Source organism: Ictalurus punctatus, chromosome 3 (assembly GCF_001660625.3).
Source record: "Ictalurus punctatus breed USDA103 chromosome 3, Coco_2.0, whole genome shotgun sequence".
In the NCBI taxonomy this organism is placed as follows: Eukaryota; Metazoa; Chordata; class Actinopteri; order Siluriformes; family Ictaluridae; genus Ictalurus; species Ictalurus punctatus.
Window position 1 is genome coordinate 13,812,922 of NC_030418.2, and position 16,646 is coordinate 13,829,567.

At 40.8% G+C, this 16,646-nt stretch overlaps 1 protein-coding gene across 5 annotated transcripts in view; it reads left to right on the forward strand.

Annotated features, from left to right (window-relative positions):
- sdccag8 (SHH signaling and ciliogenesis regulator sdccag8) overlaps positions 1 to 16,646 on the forward strand; it is a 56,555-nt gene that overhangs the window by 19,402 nt on the left and 20,507 nt on the right. For all 5 annotated transcript variants that reach the window (XM_047154293.2, XM_017464170.3, XM_017464169.3 and 2 more), the window contains 2 exons: positions 10,640 to 10,767; positions 14,482 to 14,590. In XM_047154293.2, coding sequence (XP_047010249.1) covers positions 10,640 to 10,767; positions 14,482 to 14,590 — 237 coding nt within the window. The remainder of the gene's footprint in view (positions 1 to 10,639; positions 10,768 to 14,481; positions 14,591 to 16,646) is intronic.

The following is a 16,646-nucleotide window of genomic DNA, read 5'->3' on the forward strand; positions in this document are numbered from 1 at the left end:
AGTACAGCGGAGCTCAACCTTTTCCCTAAATCTCAAGCTCGGTGCGAATGTGACCGGACTAGAGCATGCTTCCTCCTGCATTACAGATTTTTATCAAGACCACGCTTTTGTGTTTGCTTTGGACCAGAATGCAGAGAGCCATGTTTTGTTGTTTGTGCTAAAGCTTTGTCAAACGTTTATTTTTAGTAAATCTCTCATTTCAAAGACCTAATTGAAATTATGCTTGCAGCGCGAGATGACACATGGCCTTAGAAGTGAATGTGTTTGTGGATCATCACACTTCAGAAATAGACATGATGCATGAAAGTGTTTAAAGCATTTCGATTTAATTGGGAGAGTTTGGTGTGTAGTATGTGCAGAACTGTCGCACAGAGGTCTGGAGAGGGGGCAGTACACAACTTCTTACGGCCTTTTGAGAAACCGTGTCTCCGTAACGCTCATACTGATGATCAGGAGGCCTCTTGCGCTTTGCTGACAGTGTCATTGACTTGTCCTCTGAAAAAAGTTCTTGTTCTAAAGCCCATAAAGCATTGAAGACCCACTGCAGCGTTGGCGTTAAGCACTTTCTCATCCCACCCCAGAATTCCATTAAACTTTACACGCCTCTCTGCCTTCCTTCAACCTCACACGAGTGTGTGTATGTGTGTATGTGTGTGTGGGAGGGCAGAGCACAATCCCCCGAATAGGCGAGAATGGGAAAATGAATAAAAGAGCGAGCAGATGCAGCTCCATGCCAGAGGGAGGCTGCCACTGTGCGTGAAGTCTGCCGCTCCACCAAACTGCTGCAAGACCAAGTCGGTGGGAGGTGCGTGTACCATCCGACGGGCAACAAAAGCACGAAGCCTGTGCCCTTCGTGAAAAGTAGTAGGGGAAAAAGGAAAGGAGGTTGCCGCCAGCCGTGAGAAGCCATGTTCGCGCTTTGGGGCGAGGGCGGGCGCGGGCACTGGCAGGTAGGAGGGCGGTGTGCGAGGTGCTGGGCGGCAGCCATCTTGTTGGGGGGAGCAGATGGCAGCAGGGCTGTGAGAGGAGGGGCTGCTTAGCAGAACTAATCAGACAGTAACGGATGGGGCAGCTGGGACCGCTGCCGGCCAGGCGGGAGAGCTCCATGATGTTGACAGTGGTGTGCCCGTTGGCCTGGCAAGAGACCTTGCCACGTCTTCACGCCTCGCCTACAGGGCTGCAGGCCCCCTCCTCGTGTGGCACAGGGCAGGACCACCGCTTTTGTCTTCTGTCATTCTCGACCTCTCAGAACATGACATCACATGGCCTTTTGTTTGAATGAATTAAAGTTTGTCCCAAAGTCTGGTGAGCATAGGGATGTAGCGTTCTAAAGAAATATTTGCAGTATATTCTTGTAGGTTATCAGTCATCTAGGTTATTAAATCCTAATAGAAGGAAAGTCAAGGTCACGGTGATTGAACTTGTGGCATAACATTGAAAAAGGCATGATGCTGCCTGAGCCAATTATACATTTAACCTGGCATGACTATAATGCTGATATCACACTAGGTAGAAAAAAAATAATAAAATCTAGATTAGTACTAGCTGTCAGGGCTGGGCAACATGACCATTTTATCAAGATAATAATATATAAATGTCATTAGCTGTCATTGTTTTAATAAATCCATAGTAAGACACTGATTCAACATTAACCCCTTAAACTACCAGGACAGACTTTCCTATCAGTTTGACTGTACTTACTGCATAAGCCATAGCAGCAGTAATATACTTAGAATAATTTGAACTAAAAATAAGCCAGGACTTCTATATTTTTATGTAGAAGTCTATAAGTTGAATCTATATTCAACTTTATCTATATCATGATTAACTTTGCATGTGTGTGGTTTTAAGTATATGTTACAACAAAATATCAGGTCATGAACATTGGTTTATTGTGAAGATGTCCACAAGTATTGCGATTTGAGTATTTGTTGATTTTTTGTTGCAATGTTGGGACACAGTAGTCTCAGAAAAGGTAGTCTTCTCACCCACAAATGTATATATTGAGTATTTTTATATATATATATATATATATATATATATATATATATATATATATATATATATATATATATATATATATATATATATAATAAAACATGTACGGGTGTATGTATATATTTTGTGGTATACAGATCCAGTGCTGGTGATTTCTTTAGCCAGATTTGACAGCCATCATGAATGATGAAATCACCATCGTCTATGTCCTTGTCTGGATCCGTACTTCCTGAGTTTAATGTTGTTTTGTATTTAAATATCACAAGTATAAGCTTTACATAGAAATGTTTGTTTATTTGATCATTTTTACTTGTGGGCACCTTACTTGGAGACTGTTAGAAACCTCAGAAGGTCACTTCTTTTGGGAAAAATTAGTTCATGTTAAAAATAGCTCCTTTACCATTACTTATGGTTATTTACTGAATATACGCGAGACGCTTTACACAACAAATTTTACTTTAAAAGTGAGAAGGGAAAAAAAGCTGAAAAGTTGAAAACTTTATAGCTATCTGGAAGCTCATACTTCCAACATGTCGAATTTGTTAATTCAGCCTTCATTCTTATCCAGAGAGACTGTACAATCAGGGTTAAATGTCTCACTGTGTGATGCTGTCATGTATTACTGGTGACTTCCCCTCTTGATCTCCCATTCAGCATGCTTCTGTGTTGGCCTATAAGACCAGATGCCATGCCAGAGGCTATGTCCCTCAATTGAACAAGACCTCAACTCATTTGCCAGTCGTTTACTCCATTATTTAATGCCCTAACCAAGTTCAAGGCAGTTACATGTGTGCCATTCATTTGCAGCTCTGTACTGGGAGCCCGTATATACCCAGGAGAACATTGTCTCTGAACCTGATTATCCTCACACATTGCCAGAGCTTCCCTCATCTGTCAAGCGCAGAATAGCTGAAGGGCAAATATGTAGTCATATCCACAATTTGCTTGTGGTTAATAGTGTATTACTAATTGTTATTAATAAATGTTTCGTCGTTTGTATTGTTTTCACTTTATTATATATGAGTAATGAAACATGTTAGGCCTGCTGTTATATGAAAATAATCAATGCTGGAGCGGTGTAATGTTAATTATTTTTTCAATAACAGCCCATGCCAAAGTTTTTAAATCCTATTATACCACAGCAACTTGACTGATCATAATTTTTAAATTTATTAAAGAACAACGGGTCATACTTTTGAACTGTTTTACATTTAATGTACATGAGACGTGTAATCACTTATGTTGTAACAGCTATAACCAGTCACTCCCTCAATAGCCTCTCTTTTTCTCTCTCTTGAAGAAAAAGAAAGACACCACTTGTCATGTCGGAAAGTGCAAAGTTTTCGGTCCTGAAGAATCGCCCGTGGCAGAAAACTTGCCATTACAAAGCACTGACACTCGAGACTCCTTCCATAAATGTTAAATATGTGTCCTAACAGAAAATACCTTTTGTTAAATAACAGCATGTTTTTGTTTTTTTAAATCTGTTCATTATTAGGCTTAGATTATGTGGCGCATCTGGCATACAAGTTCTTGTGAAAGATTTGTTCCTATAGAAATGATAACGTATGAGAATGAGCGCATTAATGTAAACCTGTGATTTGAATTACAGCTGGAACAGCAGTCCGATTTATCAACACCTTTATAAACAGAATCAATTCAGAATCAAATCAATCCTGTGGTATAAGACTTTTTTTTTTTTTTTTTTTTTTTTTTTTTTTTTTTTTTTTTTTTTTTTAAATTGCCAAACACTTTTATTCATTATCTTGGATTATTTCTAAACCCAAACATAACCAAGCCCTGATCAGTATTTGGTTTTGTATACAAAAGTCATTAAAACATTATTTATTTTATTTTTTGTGTCACAAAAGTGTATAATTTTTCGACATAATCTTAGCGCTTAATAAGCGTCTAGATTCCTTTAGAACAAAAAAACAAACAAACATTCAATTCTAATTCATGTCATACGTTTAAGGTTTTCATTTGCCTCATATGCCCTCATACGCTTGTTTAACTTATAGCCAATTCCCTTGGTACTTTAGATGTATACTAATGTTCAAATGCAGAAAATGTCCTTCGAGGAAATATTGTGGCACATGTAGAACCGTATGATGTATATTTCAAATGCACTTGTACTGTTAAACAGTCCTAGTAATGACTTTGAGGGGAAGGAAAACCATGGAGCAGTATTGGAGTGCCATGGCCTAGCTCTCAGTCAGGCACGCTGGCATAGGACAGAATGTTATGAGTCCCCCAGGCAAAGTGAAGGCAAATCTGTTGGGTGCAACTGTTCTCACTTGGGCCAGCTCTGCCCAGAGAAAGTGCCCTACTTACTGTTTCTGGAAGATGAGTTGATTTTCTTCCTGCTCTTTGTCCATGACACCCTTTTTTTTGGCCACTGTAAGTTTTGGTTCTATATAGGTTTAATGCACACCGATCAGTCATAAGATTAAAACCACTGACAGGTGACGTGAATAACATTGATTATCTTGTTACAATAGTAGCTGTCAAAGGGTGGGATATATTAGGCAACGGTCAGCTCTCGAAGTTGATGTGTTGGAAGCAGGAAAAATGGGCACGCGTAAGGATCAGAGCGACTTTGATAAGAGCCAAATTGTGATGGCTAGACGACTGGGTCAGAGCTTATCCAAAACAGCAGGTCTTATGGGGTGTTCCCAGTATGCAGTAGTTAGTACCTACCAAAAGTAGTCCAAAAAAGAACAACTGATGAACCAGTATCAGGGTCATGGTCGCCCAAGGCTCACTGATGTGCATGGGGGGTGAAGGCTGGCCGGCGTGGTCCGATCCTACAGAAGAGCTACTGCAGCACAAATCGCTGAACGTTAATACTGGCTGTGATTGAAAGGTGTCAGAACACACAGTGAATTTCAGCTTGCTGTGTACGGGGCTACATAGCAGCAGGTAGCATTGCCTCCTCATAGCTCCATGGTCCTGGGTTCGAAGTTACACACGTTCTCCCTGTGGATGCATGGGTTCCCTGTGGGTTCTCCGGTTTAGTGCCACTGTCCAAAAATATGTCTGTAGCCAGATTGGCTGCTCTAAATTGCCTCTAGGTGTGAATGAGTGTGTGCACGATGTCCTGTGATGGACTGGCATCATATCTGAGGTGAATTCTCCCCCCCTTTGCATCCAGTGTTACTGGGATAGGCTCCGATCCATCACAACCCTGATCAGGATAAAGCGTTTACTGAAGACGAATCAGTGAATGGAAACGTTATGAATTTATGGTTTATATTACATAAAAGTTTCACATTTGATGCTTTCTTCTTCTTCTTCTTCTTCTTCTTCTCTCTCACTCACACACACACACGTACAACACTTTAAATGGTTCTCATCACGGAGTTTGGTTCTACTTCTGCTCTCCTCCTTCTGGGAGATAAAGTTCATCAGAAAGCTCATGAGGTTGAGCAGCGGAAATTCTGGATGCCATCTCCAGACCCAACCTTCTTTTGGGTTAAAAGCAAGTGTTTGTTGTGCTCTTCAGCAGCTGTGCTGTTGTGTGTGTTTATTTATTTTTTTTGCTTAGTTTTGATTTCTTACCACAAACACATGGGCTTTTGGTTAGAGGTGGTACAGGTGGGGAGTCTGGCATGGGCACCCTGCAGGTCGGCCCCGAGCTCCGGCCATGTGTCCCCTGCTTAGAGCACGGGCATCGACACATCACTGGCACACGCTGTTTCATCCAGGGAAAGCACTCTGTTTGTTATTCGTTTTTTCACTCACTCACTCATCCTCCTTCTCACACATTCAGTCCTGTGCTTGCCACCAGCTTTGCTTCTGTTTCAAAGGTTTTGGACAAACACCGTTTTTGTATCGGGCTTCTTACAAAGATGTATCTTGCCAGCTATTGCGACTACTTGCGTTCGAGCGAATATTATTAATGCACACATTTGAACATCTTATGTTCTGTAAGTGATAACCGGTATGACTTTCTAAAATAGACATATTGGTGAAAGCAGGAAGTTAGTTAAGTGAAGGTTTGCTGCTCCAGAATGTGTCAGTTTGCTGCCGGAGGGAGTGCGAGAGAGAGGGTTGTTTGTAAATCGGTGGCAACTGCAATTCATTTTGCCGCTGACCTTGAGGGGGCTTTGCATTTCTTGAAGAAGAAAGCAGAAGCTGGTGGTAAACAAAGTTCACTTCTGACAGATGGATTGAATGACAGAGAGGTTGCGGGTGCCAGAATAGCCCTGGCAGCGGAGAAAATGTTCAATGCGGTCCAACAGGAGAGGAGGTGTGAACAGGTGCGGGGCTGCTGAAGGAAAGGGGACCAGATGGAGGAAGCCAGAGCCAGTTTAGTTAAAGGAAAAAGGGTGGGAGGGAGCAACAAACAGGGGGGAGAGCATGCAGAGAGAGAGGATAGATGAAGGAGGGGGATGGAGAGATAGAGGGGGGGTAGTAGGGATGATAGGAGCAGCATTAGGAGCAGTTAGGATGGAGAGTAAATAGTTGTGTGTGGGAAGCAGATGTGACTTGGGGTGGCAGGTTGGAATCTTTCATGTCTGTGGTTTTTCCGAGGGATGGGATGTGTGTGTGTGTGTGTGTGTGTGTGTGTGTGTGTGTGTGTGTGTGTGTGTGTGTGTGTGTGTGTGTGTGTGTGTGTCTGTGTGTGTCAGAGGAAAACAGGAGAGAAGTGTGATAACTGTGGTTCAGTAAAGGCAGCAAAGCACCTGAGAGTGTGTGTGTGTGTGTGAGAGAGAGAGAGAGCACATGCATTGTTTTTTTTCACATATTACTTTATTATTTATTATTACATATTATGCTCCATAAGACACCAAGATACCGTGACACGTCAGTGACTATAGAAAACACAAAACATTAAAAAAAAAAAAACAACAAAAAAAAAACACGTACTTGGCAATGGGACGATGTGCTAAATTAGATATGAACTACGTATGAAATTAATTAACAGATTCCATTTATCAGTGCTTTGCCTTTGCCCATCTGTTCTATGCTAGACTAATTTAAGTCAATTTGCTATCACTAGTTAAAAATAATGTGTGCTTCTGTTTACCATGCAGTAGATGTTGTGTATGCATAGCGATCGGAGATTCTCCTTTCGGTGTGAAATATAAGCAATAATTGAGAGGATTTTGTATAATTGCACATCTGCTTCATACCTTCTACCTCATTACACGTCTAACTATTTTTCATTATTTCTAAATACATAAAGGTAGGATACCGTAGTCTAATGCAGGCAGATAACTTGGAACGATTTGTGCCTACATGTCCATTACAGTGTACTGAAATCCTCGCGTAATTAAGCACATAGTACTTAAGTAGACTTTGTATAAAGTGGCATTGTTGTAGCACCAATTCATTAACATAGAAACCTCTGTTCTGTACTCCACTCTCTACTTCTTGATTGTTCAGTTTCACTGTTTATATTGCACTGCAGGATAATCAACACTTGATTATGTTAAATCATGCAGTATTCTAATCAGATTGGGAGTGTTTTATGCCATTTGCCTGGTGCAGGTGTCTTCGGCGAAGTTTTCCTCCTGTCGTGCGGTACGAGTGTACTTTGTAAAGTTTCCCCCTGCACACGTGTTACCATACAAATGGTGGCAAAGTCTCTTCATGTACTGTCGAGCGGTGATGAAGCCAACCGGCTGCCTCCAATTTGCGCACATTTTAGGAACGGTAGCATTTGGTCATTCCTGGCATAGGATCACGGTGCACCGCGGGGTGCTGCAAACTCTGCGCACGAGCAGTCTGTGGTATTCCAAATCAAATGGGCAACAGCTTGAATAGTGCCCACTTAGGCAGCCCGCAGCCCTCTCCCCTCACCAGCACCTAGCCACCGATCCTCCTACCACCCAAAGCCGCCTCGCTGCCGCAAGACATTAGGCCTCACTCACATTATTACCGCCAGTGAGCAAACACACTCCGAAAACACACCCTGACCTGGCATGGGAGACACGGCCTCTGACTGCCCCCAGCAGGCCACAGAACTCCACCTCCTGTAGCGGGGCAGCTATTGTCCAGGCATAGCAAGAAGCCTTACATACTGTTGTGTGTCTGCTTTACTTTACTTTTAATAAGACTGTTGTCTCATTTTGGGGGTAGTTTAACACCTAACAACTACTGTACAGTATATAAGATTTGCATTTAACATATCACATGTTACGATTCACCACATTTTGCAGCTCATATGTCTGTATTTAGTGCTACACTATTATATTAAATGATGCGGAATGTTTTTACATCATAAGCTAGAGCATACAGTTTTGTGCCAAGAAAGAATCCCTCATTCTGAGCACTTTTTCTGACTGGGCGATTAAAGAAACTAAAATAAAAATACTAGTAAAGGTACTTCTAAGGTAAAAATATTGATATAATAATGATTTTATAGATATCGGCTTGCTCTCTGGTGATATTTAGTGGTTCACCCATTCTGGGCTCTGTGTCGTCGCTGCAGGCGATGCAGAGGAGTTGAGCTGAATCTGCGTTTTATCATCTTTGTGCATGAACTTTGTGAAGTTGGTCCCCTACATAAAAAGAAACTGAATTAAAATGTATTTCACCTATGATGTTTATAATTTCATTCATTTTTAGATGGATGCAAAACATAACAGAGGTGCAAGGTGCCCTACTTACTAATGGCTTGTTGTCTCTGGTTGTCACTTTAGTGTGTGCATCTACAGCTTGAGTGAAAAGTCAAGCATGTGATAGCAGTGATTTCATAGAGCTCATAGAGTTCTCATACTTTTTTGTAGCCAGGGATGCCTTTAACTGTATCAGTTCCATGGACCCCCTCGGTGCAGATTTTGTTTATGACCGTTTACATTATGTAATTGTGCGAATAATATTTTGTGCATTTATTCGAGCCTTAGAGCGTTCTATTCCTGAACTTTCCACCGACAGATCACATTCGGTTCAGTTACTTATATCGTTTTTGAGTTATTAAGGTTTGGATTAAACCCATTCGATTCAAGGGTGGATTGTGATTCCCACCAATGTAACTACTTTAGAAAAATCACGTCCCCCCGGCTATGCTTCACTCACCCTCGGGGGTCTTTGAGTACACTGTCTTAGTGTGGCTCTCAACCGGCTCCCTAGTTCAGTAGTCAGGGCACTGATCAGGCTGTCTCAATTGCAAAATCCTTCCAATGCAGTGGAACGTTCGCGCCCTTAAAAATAATCCCACCGTAAAAGCGAGGGAGCATCAATACACACTGTTTCCTTACTGGAAATGACGTCATGTTTTCTGAAGCCTCTCAGCTCGAGGAAAAATAGCGGCCGAACTCTCAGCCAACTTTCTGTACAAATGTAAGCAGCCTGTTATCGTTGTAGCTCTCTGAGTACGTACGTTTGCGATTTTTACCGTTATTCGTTATTCTATATGCGCTTTATTTAAAGACTTTTAAGTGTTTGATGATTTTTGAAAAAAATTTTAATCCCAGGCTACGACTCTGCTTGAAACACGTGACATGACAGAAACACGTGTGATTAAGCTAACAAATTTATATGACGCATAATATCAGAAAGATCTTAGTCTTGCCTGTTGTTGATAAAGACCAGTGGTGACATTTTGCAACGCGAGTACGTAGTCATATGGCCGGAAATTGAGTCATCAGTGGCCCAAAGTGTAGTGAGCCAGGGTCCTTACAAGTGCCCGAACTCGTGCACACGATATACTGATCCACAACCTAGGAAGCTAGGGATTGAGTACGCTTTAGAGTACCTTTAGAGTACGCTGAGAGATTATGACACATGATTCTTACAATGATGGGACCTGTAACTCTTTGAATACAAAGTTGGAAGGTCACTTCAGATAGTCAACATATTATATCATGCATAACCTCAAAATCACATGCTCCATCTCACCTGCTTAGTCAAGCACTCCGAGGCATTAGCAGAACAATGGTATACCTCTCCCTCTTGCCGGTGTCCAGACACTCGACTGTAAGCCAACTTTTCTCGTTGGAACTTTCTGGCGGTCTGTCTCATGCTAATTGGTCGACAAACACCACCCCTCGCCGGCCGCCCCCGCACCCACGCCTGCCTGGGCCCCCTGGAAAGGCGTGCTAACAAATGGCTGGCTGCGAGGCCTTTGCGAGCCCCCTGCTGAGCGCTGGTGTGGATGGTGTTTTAGGCCGCTGTTCAAGCCCAGCGGGGGTTTGCCGTTCTCTCTCTCTCTCACAGCTCTCGCGGGCGGAGCGCCTTCACACTCCAGACGACAGCAGGCCTGCAGAGACGGTCACTTCTCCAGCTACGTTCCAAACCCAGTGTGTGAGAAAAGTTTTGGGCTTTGCTGTTAATTAATGCACTTTGACTTTGTGCAGTTTCTTTCTGTATTTATTTATTTTTATTTTTTTTTCAGTCTGCCTCTTTTTGGCCACAGTTATGTTTTAAAGAGAGAAACTGTTTTTGGTAACAGGATTTGGTGACGGTTCAATAGTTCATAATGGAATTTGTTTTGATTTTATATTAGTAAAAAAAATATCGGCTTCATTTTAACACTTGAGCGTAAATGTAGTAACCGGTTTGCATTCATAACTCCAACACAAATTTGTTGGTGCGCGTTGCATGTCATTGAGGCTTATTTATGTCGAATACCTTAAAGAACAATCTGTGACACACCTGCTCTCGTTCTCTCGATCTCATTGTATCTCCGCAGGAAGGAGAAAGAGACACTGGAGCGCCGTTGTGTGGAGGACATGGCTGCTCTGACCTTCCAGGCTCAACGGCGCGAGCATGAGCTGACACAGACGCTCCAGCAAATGGAAGCGCAGCACGAGAGGAATGGTGGGTGTCCTCTGCTGTGCTTTCCCTTGCCAAAACAACCTCCTCCTGTCATCCCTCTCTCCTCCCTCTTCTATTCCGCATCAGGAACACCTGTAACCTTTGGCTGGCCGAAGGGAGCAGATGCTCGGCACTGCAGAGCCGCGGTGCTACATATTAGTTAGCGTTTAAAAATGGAGGGGGAAGCGGGCAGCACTGCCCACTGTCTGTTGATTTCAGAGTGCTGCTCTCACATCTGTTGCACCATCTGGATCGACGAGTTTATTTACCTGTGTTTCGAGAAATGTGAGGCATGCTGATCGCCAGAACAAAGCGCTGGGAAAACAAAGGACTTCTTTTTGGCGCGGCTGCATGGCACACATGTTGTCTAAAGAGAAATGGCATCAGAGACTCAGCAGGAAACTCTCTGGGCTTATAGATTTAGTCCTTTAATACCACAGACCACTTCCATCTCTAAGCATATAATGGCCAGTCGCACAAGCTAATTATTTTTCCCTCCCTGTGTGCTCTCTCGCATATTCTCCTTTCTAAAATGATTGACTCTTAGTAGGTCGAGACAGAATTATCAGAGCGGCCTGGCCGTGAATAGGCTTTTTGTCGGAATGACCGACTCTCCTTTGTGCGACTGTGTATCCACAGTGCGCATGTATTGCGGCGTGATTGAGTTTGTACCTAGGTACTGGTAGGATATAGGTCCTACTGTCATTTATCTCACTGTTAGCTATGCTATCAACTTACAACTCTGAGAATACAGGATGCTTTCGGCTACGCTAGTCACTCATAAATATTTCTGCTGTATTTTATTACTGTCCTTGCAAACATTGCTAACATTACATCAGTATACATAAATATCTACAGCTAGTTACTAATAGTCAGTGGGTGTTTGTATAATGCAACGATCATTTCAACGACAGCGCCAAAAAAACGTGCACTGGGAGTAAACTAGTGATGTGTGACAGGACAATTGCACACACCACTTCCCCCTACACATCACACTGTGCTTCATGCATTCTCATCTAATGTGTGAACGAGAAAAGCTTCTTATATGACCACTGTTCAGTTCTCTCGCTTTCTCTAATTGAGAAGTATGTCTGCTATCTTTCTCTTTTTCTCACTCACATACTTTATCTCCTTCCTTATTTTCTATCCTGACTTGATCTATCTATCTATCTATTATAGTTTCACATTGGTTCACGTGTTCTTTTGCAGTCCTTTGCATAGTTCTAGCATTTTTCAATGCAAAAAAAAAATGCTTTTTATTAAAGCTTGTTATTATTAGTTATGATTTGATAACATTTGTTATATAAAGAGTGAGGCAAGTGGCAGGTCGAGCTTATAGTATAATTAAAGAGAGCAGTTATCTAGAACAAGATGCTGTGTATTACATATACTAAACTAGGAAGTGAAAAACTGAAATTTGGCAATAATTACATCAATGTATATGCAGGCGCTTAAGTAATCTGTTAAAGGGAAAACTCCGGGTCCATATATCTTATACAGTAATTACATTTATTTCAGTTGTGTCAAAGCCATATGTTGAACTGATTTTCCAGTATTAAGGTGGTTTCATTTATATGTTTTATACTAAGCTTATTATAGGTAGTTAAACACTTTATTGGCCACGTATCAGAGCAACATTGATCAACTGTATACCCGCAGACCTCCATCTTAAACCTCTGACTACTTATTAAGCTTACTCATCTTTCTTTGATTACAAACATAATAATTCTGGGGTTTTATTGTTGTTGTTTTTTGTTTTTTTTAAAATATACATATGTTATCTGAGACCACTGCAGAAGTGATCTCAGTGAAAGCCCTGCTTAGCAGCTTCAGAAATGTACTCCGCTGCTAGCGTTTATGTTCAGTACATAGCTGTGAATCAGAAGCTGTAGTTCCTGGGTATAAAGCTGACCATGTTTTTATTTTCCTGAAAGAATCGCCTTGCTGTTTTCTCTCCTGACACTATGTGATGCACAGAAATGGTCAGTGAAGCTGAACAGTATGTACGAGCCTTTGCCATTTCTTATATTGTTCTAGGATAAGCCTACTACATGCACTACTTGCAATGACACTACATTTGTAAACAAATAGCAGACATTGAGTGAGGAATAAAACGTGCTGTTTTTTTTTTTTTGTAATCAAAGATGGTGACACGTCATGCTTATAACAGTTTGCAGTTACATTTAATGTTGCGGAACCTCAGTGAAACAAGTTATTACGTTATAACAACTATGAATGAGCTGTTACTATAGAATCCTAATGTATTAGAGCAGAGGTTCTCAACCTTTTGTGACTAAAGCCCCTCCAAGCCTCCCCTATCATGTGGCACACCACACACACATATATATATATATATATATATATATATATATATATATATATATATATATATATATATATATATATATATATAAATAATATAGTTTTAGTATACTTAATCTGTTTTGGATGGACAGATAGGTAGTACATTTATTTGCTTTGGTGTTTTTGTACTTTTTTTGAAATTACTATTAATAACTTTTTATGACTTTTATAAAACTATATAATGGACAGGTATGGAACATGAATGATCAAAATGTTTCTGAACACTATAACTACTTTGAACAAGAGAACTAGGCTGTTATAATGTGTACTATTTCACATGTGAAACATATAATTCGCATACGAATTACGCAAATTGGGACGAAGGGTGCATCTTGTTATCCATGACATTGTTAAATCAATCAGTGGGACACCTGCACTTGCTTCTTTTTACATTCACGTCTGTCAGCTGTGGTGCGATCACTGGAACATGCTGCTCCGGCTCTCAGCCACTTACTGAACAGAGCAGACGCAGAGAGAGGTGTGAGTGCAGCGGGAAAGCAAGACCTCGCGCTTGCAGGACAGTACTGGAGACATTTGAAAAGTCTCTTAAGGTTTATCCAAAAAGTTGCTAGATTTGTTATTAGGCACTTTTTTGCAAAAAAAATAAAGTCGCTAAAGGGGTCTGAAAAGTCATTAAGTTGGCAGCACTGCTCTGCACTGGCAGCTAGATAAAAGGCAGGCTAAGCTCCGCCTCTCCCCAGCAAAAAGAAAATACAGAGGGAGAGGGAACGCGGGATTTTTCATTTATGCACATGCTATTTGAAAAGCAATAAAATGCACCGAGTTACCAAATCATGCCCTGTCTGTGTTGAGAACCACTGTATTAGAGCAAGTGAATTAATATAAACCTGTGATTGAATTACAGATTCAATTTCAGATTCAATTGTGATTGAATTACAGATTCAAATTCAGAGCTGTGCTGTTACAGAAAATGAATCAACACCTTCTGGGCAATCAGATTCGAGAATTCAACAGTAGTGCTATTGGTGTGGTCTGATGTTTTAGGGATTTTATCAAATGTGCACAGAGGCTGGTGCATGCAGCACTACAACATAAGTATACATAGCACAACGATAGTTCTGACCTCTTAACAATTCAGAGAAATTCTATGGGGATAGATCTCCAAAAGCACCCTCTGAAACAAACCACTAAATGGTAGCATTCAAGTTTTAAAAGATTTCCATCCTTCAAAAAGCATTTTTCAAAAGACATGTCATGGACATAAATCACAGCACTCCATTCACATAGCGTTGCTTCTAATTGGATGATAAGAACGATCATTTGTGGTTATATGATAAGTAGTGTTCTTTGTCGTTATTTATGCTTTTCTTTTGCTCTGTTGCTGTGCCACAGTCGCAGACATGGATGCCTTGCTGAGCTTGCAGAATGGCCTCATAGGGAAGCTGAAGGATGAGTGTCGCACTCTTTGTTCAAAAATGGAAGAGCTGACCCAGTCTAACAGGCGAGTAGTGCTCAGTTTCCTTAAAGCTAAATGGACAGATTCATGACGCATACGTCTGAGGCTATACCCGTTCCTTTCACAAGTATGTTTATATTGTAGAAGACCTATCGAGCTGAAGGTCTGTGTTAAAATATTGTATAACATGCGGCTCTGTCCCTGTTAGGGATGCTCTGATATTCTGGGCTAAGTTTCAAGGTTTATTTGTCACATGTAAACAGTGCATGTGGAAGCCATCCAGAACCTGGGTTAATTAAATACTCCGTCATAACTAAATATACCAAAATATCCCTTCTATCCAATCAGTGTGGTTGCTTTAAGCTCATATCAATCATTTTCAAATGCTAAATGAAGTCTACATCTCAACGTTTTTCGAGATAAGTGACTTCCTGCCCTATTTACAATTGTGCTGATTGTACGCCACGGCTTCATACGACACGACACAATATGAGGGTGATATATAGTGCAGAGCTGTGCGCAGTGTTATCCAGAGCGTCGCATCCTGTCCATGCTCATGTCCCAGTCAGGGATCTGTTGCTGTACGCTGGCACATGACAGTCTGTCCTGGGCCCTGGCTCTGTTCTGCGCCTATCACATGCGCCTCTCACCTCAGGCCTCTGGGGTAGTCAGCTGTTAAAACAGCATAAAGCGCATTACTCACATTGCAGCCTGCAATCTGCCACGGTCAGCCATCCCAGCTTGGGAAGGTACACACAGCTTCTGCCCTGCTTTCTCTCTTCCCCAACCCCCTCTTCCACTGACAAATCAAGGAGACACACAGATAAACAGATTTGTGCTGTTTTGTTACACAGTATTACAATGTACTTAACAAGGACCAGTGTACAAACAGCACCAGTCCAAACGAACTTTATAGTAGAAACATGATGGAGTACTTTTGTAAGGTGGTTTATAGTGAAATGGGAAACTCTGAAGGTCAGACATGAATGTATTATGTGACACTAAGCAAGACCTAAAATCCTCTTATTAACATAACTTGAATATCAGTAATATCAACAATCAGATTTAATTTTTTTTTTTAAACCTAAAGCTAAACCTTATTTGAAACCTTATTTGCCAAAACCTATTTGTAAAGACGAGCATGGTCTGGATGTAGTCTCAGCAAAGTGTTTCAGCAGATTGAACTGATCACAAAATAAATACAGCAACAGAACTGATCAACACATGAAAAATAAAATACTGTCTGTAGTTTAGCAACTCCCATTTATTTTACCATCACAGCTTCTGTAGCAGATCCTCTGTGCATCTTGTTGTAGCCAATTATATGCATTTATGTACATTATGTACTTAAAGGCAGCTCATTCAGAATGGGAAGAGTTTATTTTTTTTCTTTCTTATTTTCTTTACATTTTTTTTTTCATTTAACTTCCTTGGTTTGCCACATTTTTTGTTCAAAAATAAATAATCTTTTTTTTTTTTTTTTTTTTTTTAAAAATGACAACGAAAAAAAGAATGTGTTTATTCTCCACTTTGGGTTTAAAACAAATGTCTAATCTGTTCAGAGTGTGTGGCACTGGTCAAAAGTGGCCACTACAAAACACAAAATAACCACTTTAAATTGATTTGTCTTATTTATAGCCATGAGCCGCGCTAACTGTTAATGTAAGCTGCTTGCAAGCGAGGAATTTTATGTAGCTGGAACCTCACAAATTTCAGTTAAATATCTGATTTTGCATAGAAGTAACTTCCATAGCTACATTGGACATTGCTCAAATATATAGAGTAGGTCTTGCGATGCACTCTGAACATGCACATGCTAATATCTGCCTATTGACATGCTTGGTTTTCTTCAGTTTAGTTTGGTTTCTATTCCACAGTAGAAACTCCTGAAAATAAACAAGCATAAATGGAAAGGTTTTTTAAAAAAAAAAAGATTTATAGCCAGTTGCTAAATGTCTTCCAGAATCCTTTCAAATACACTGACCTAACAAAGCCAGTAGAAATTTTTTCATGACTGCTGAACAGCTAACCTGTAAACCGAATCATCCACCTAATTTACATGCGCAGTCTATTTAAATTTACTGCACTTCACTTTTTACAA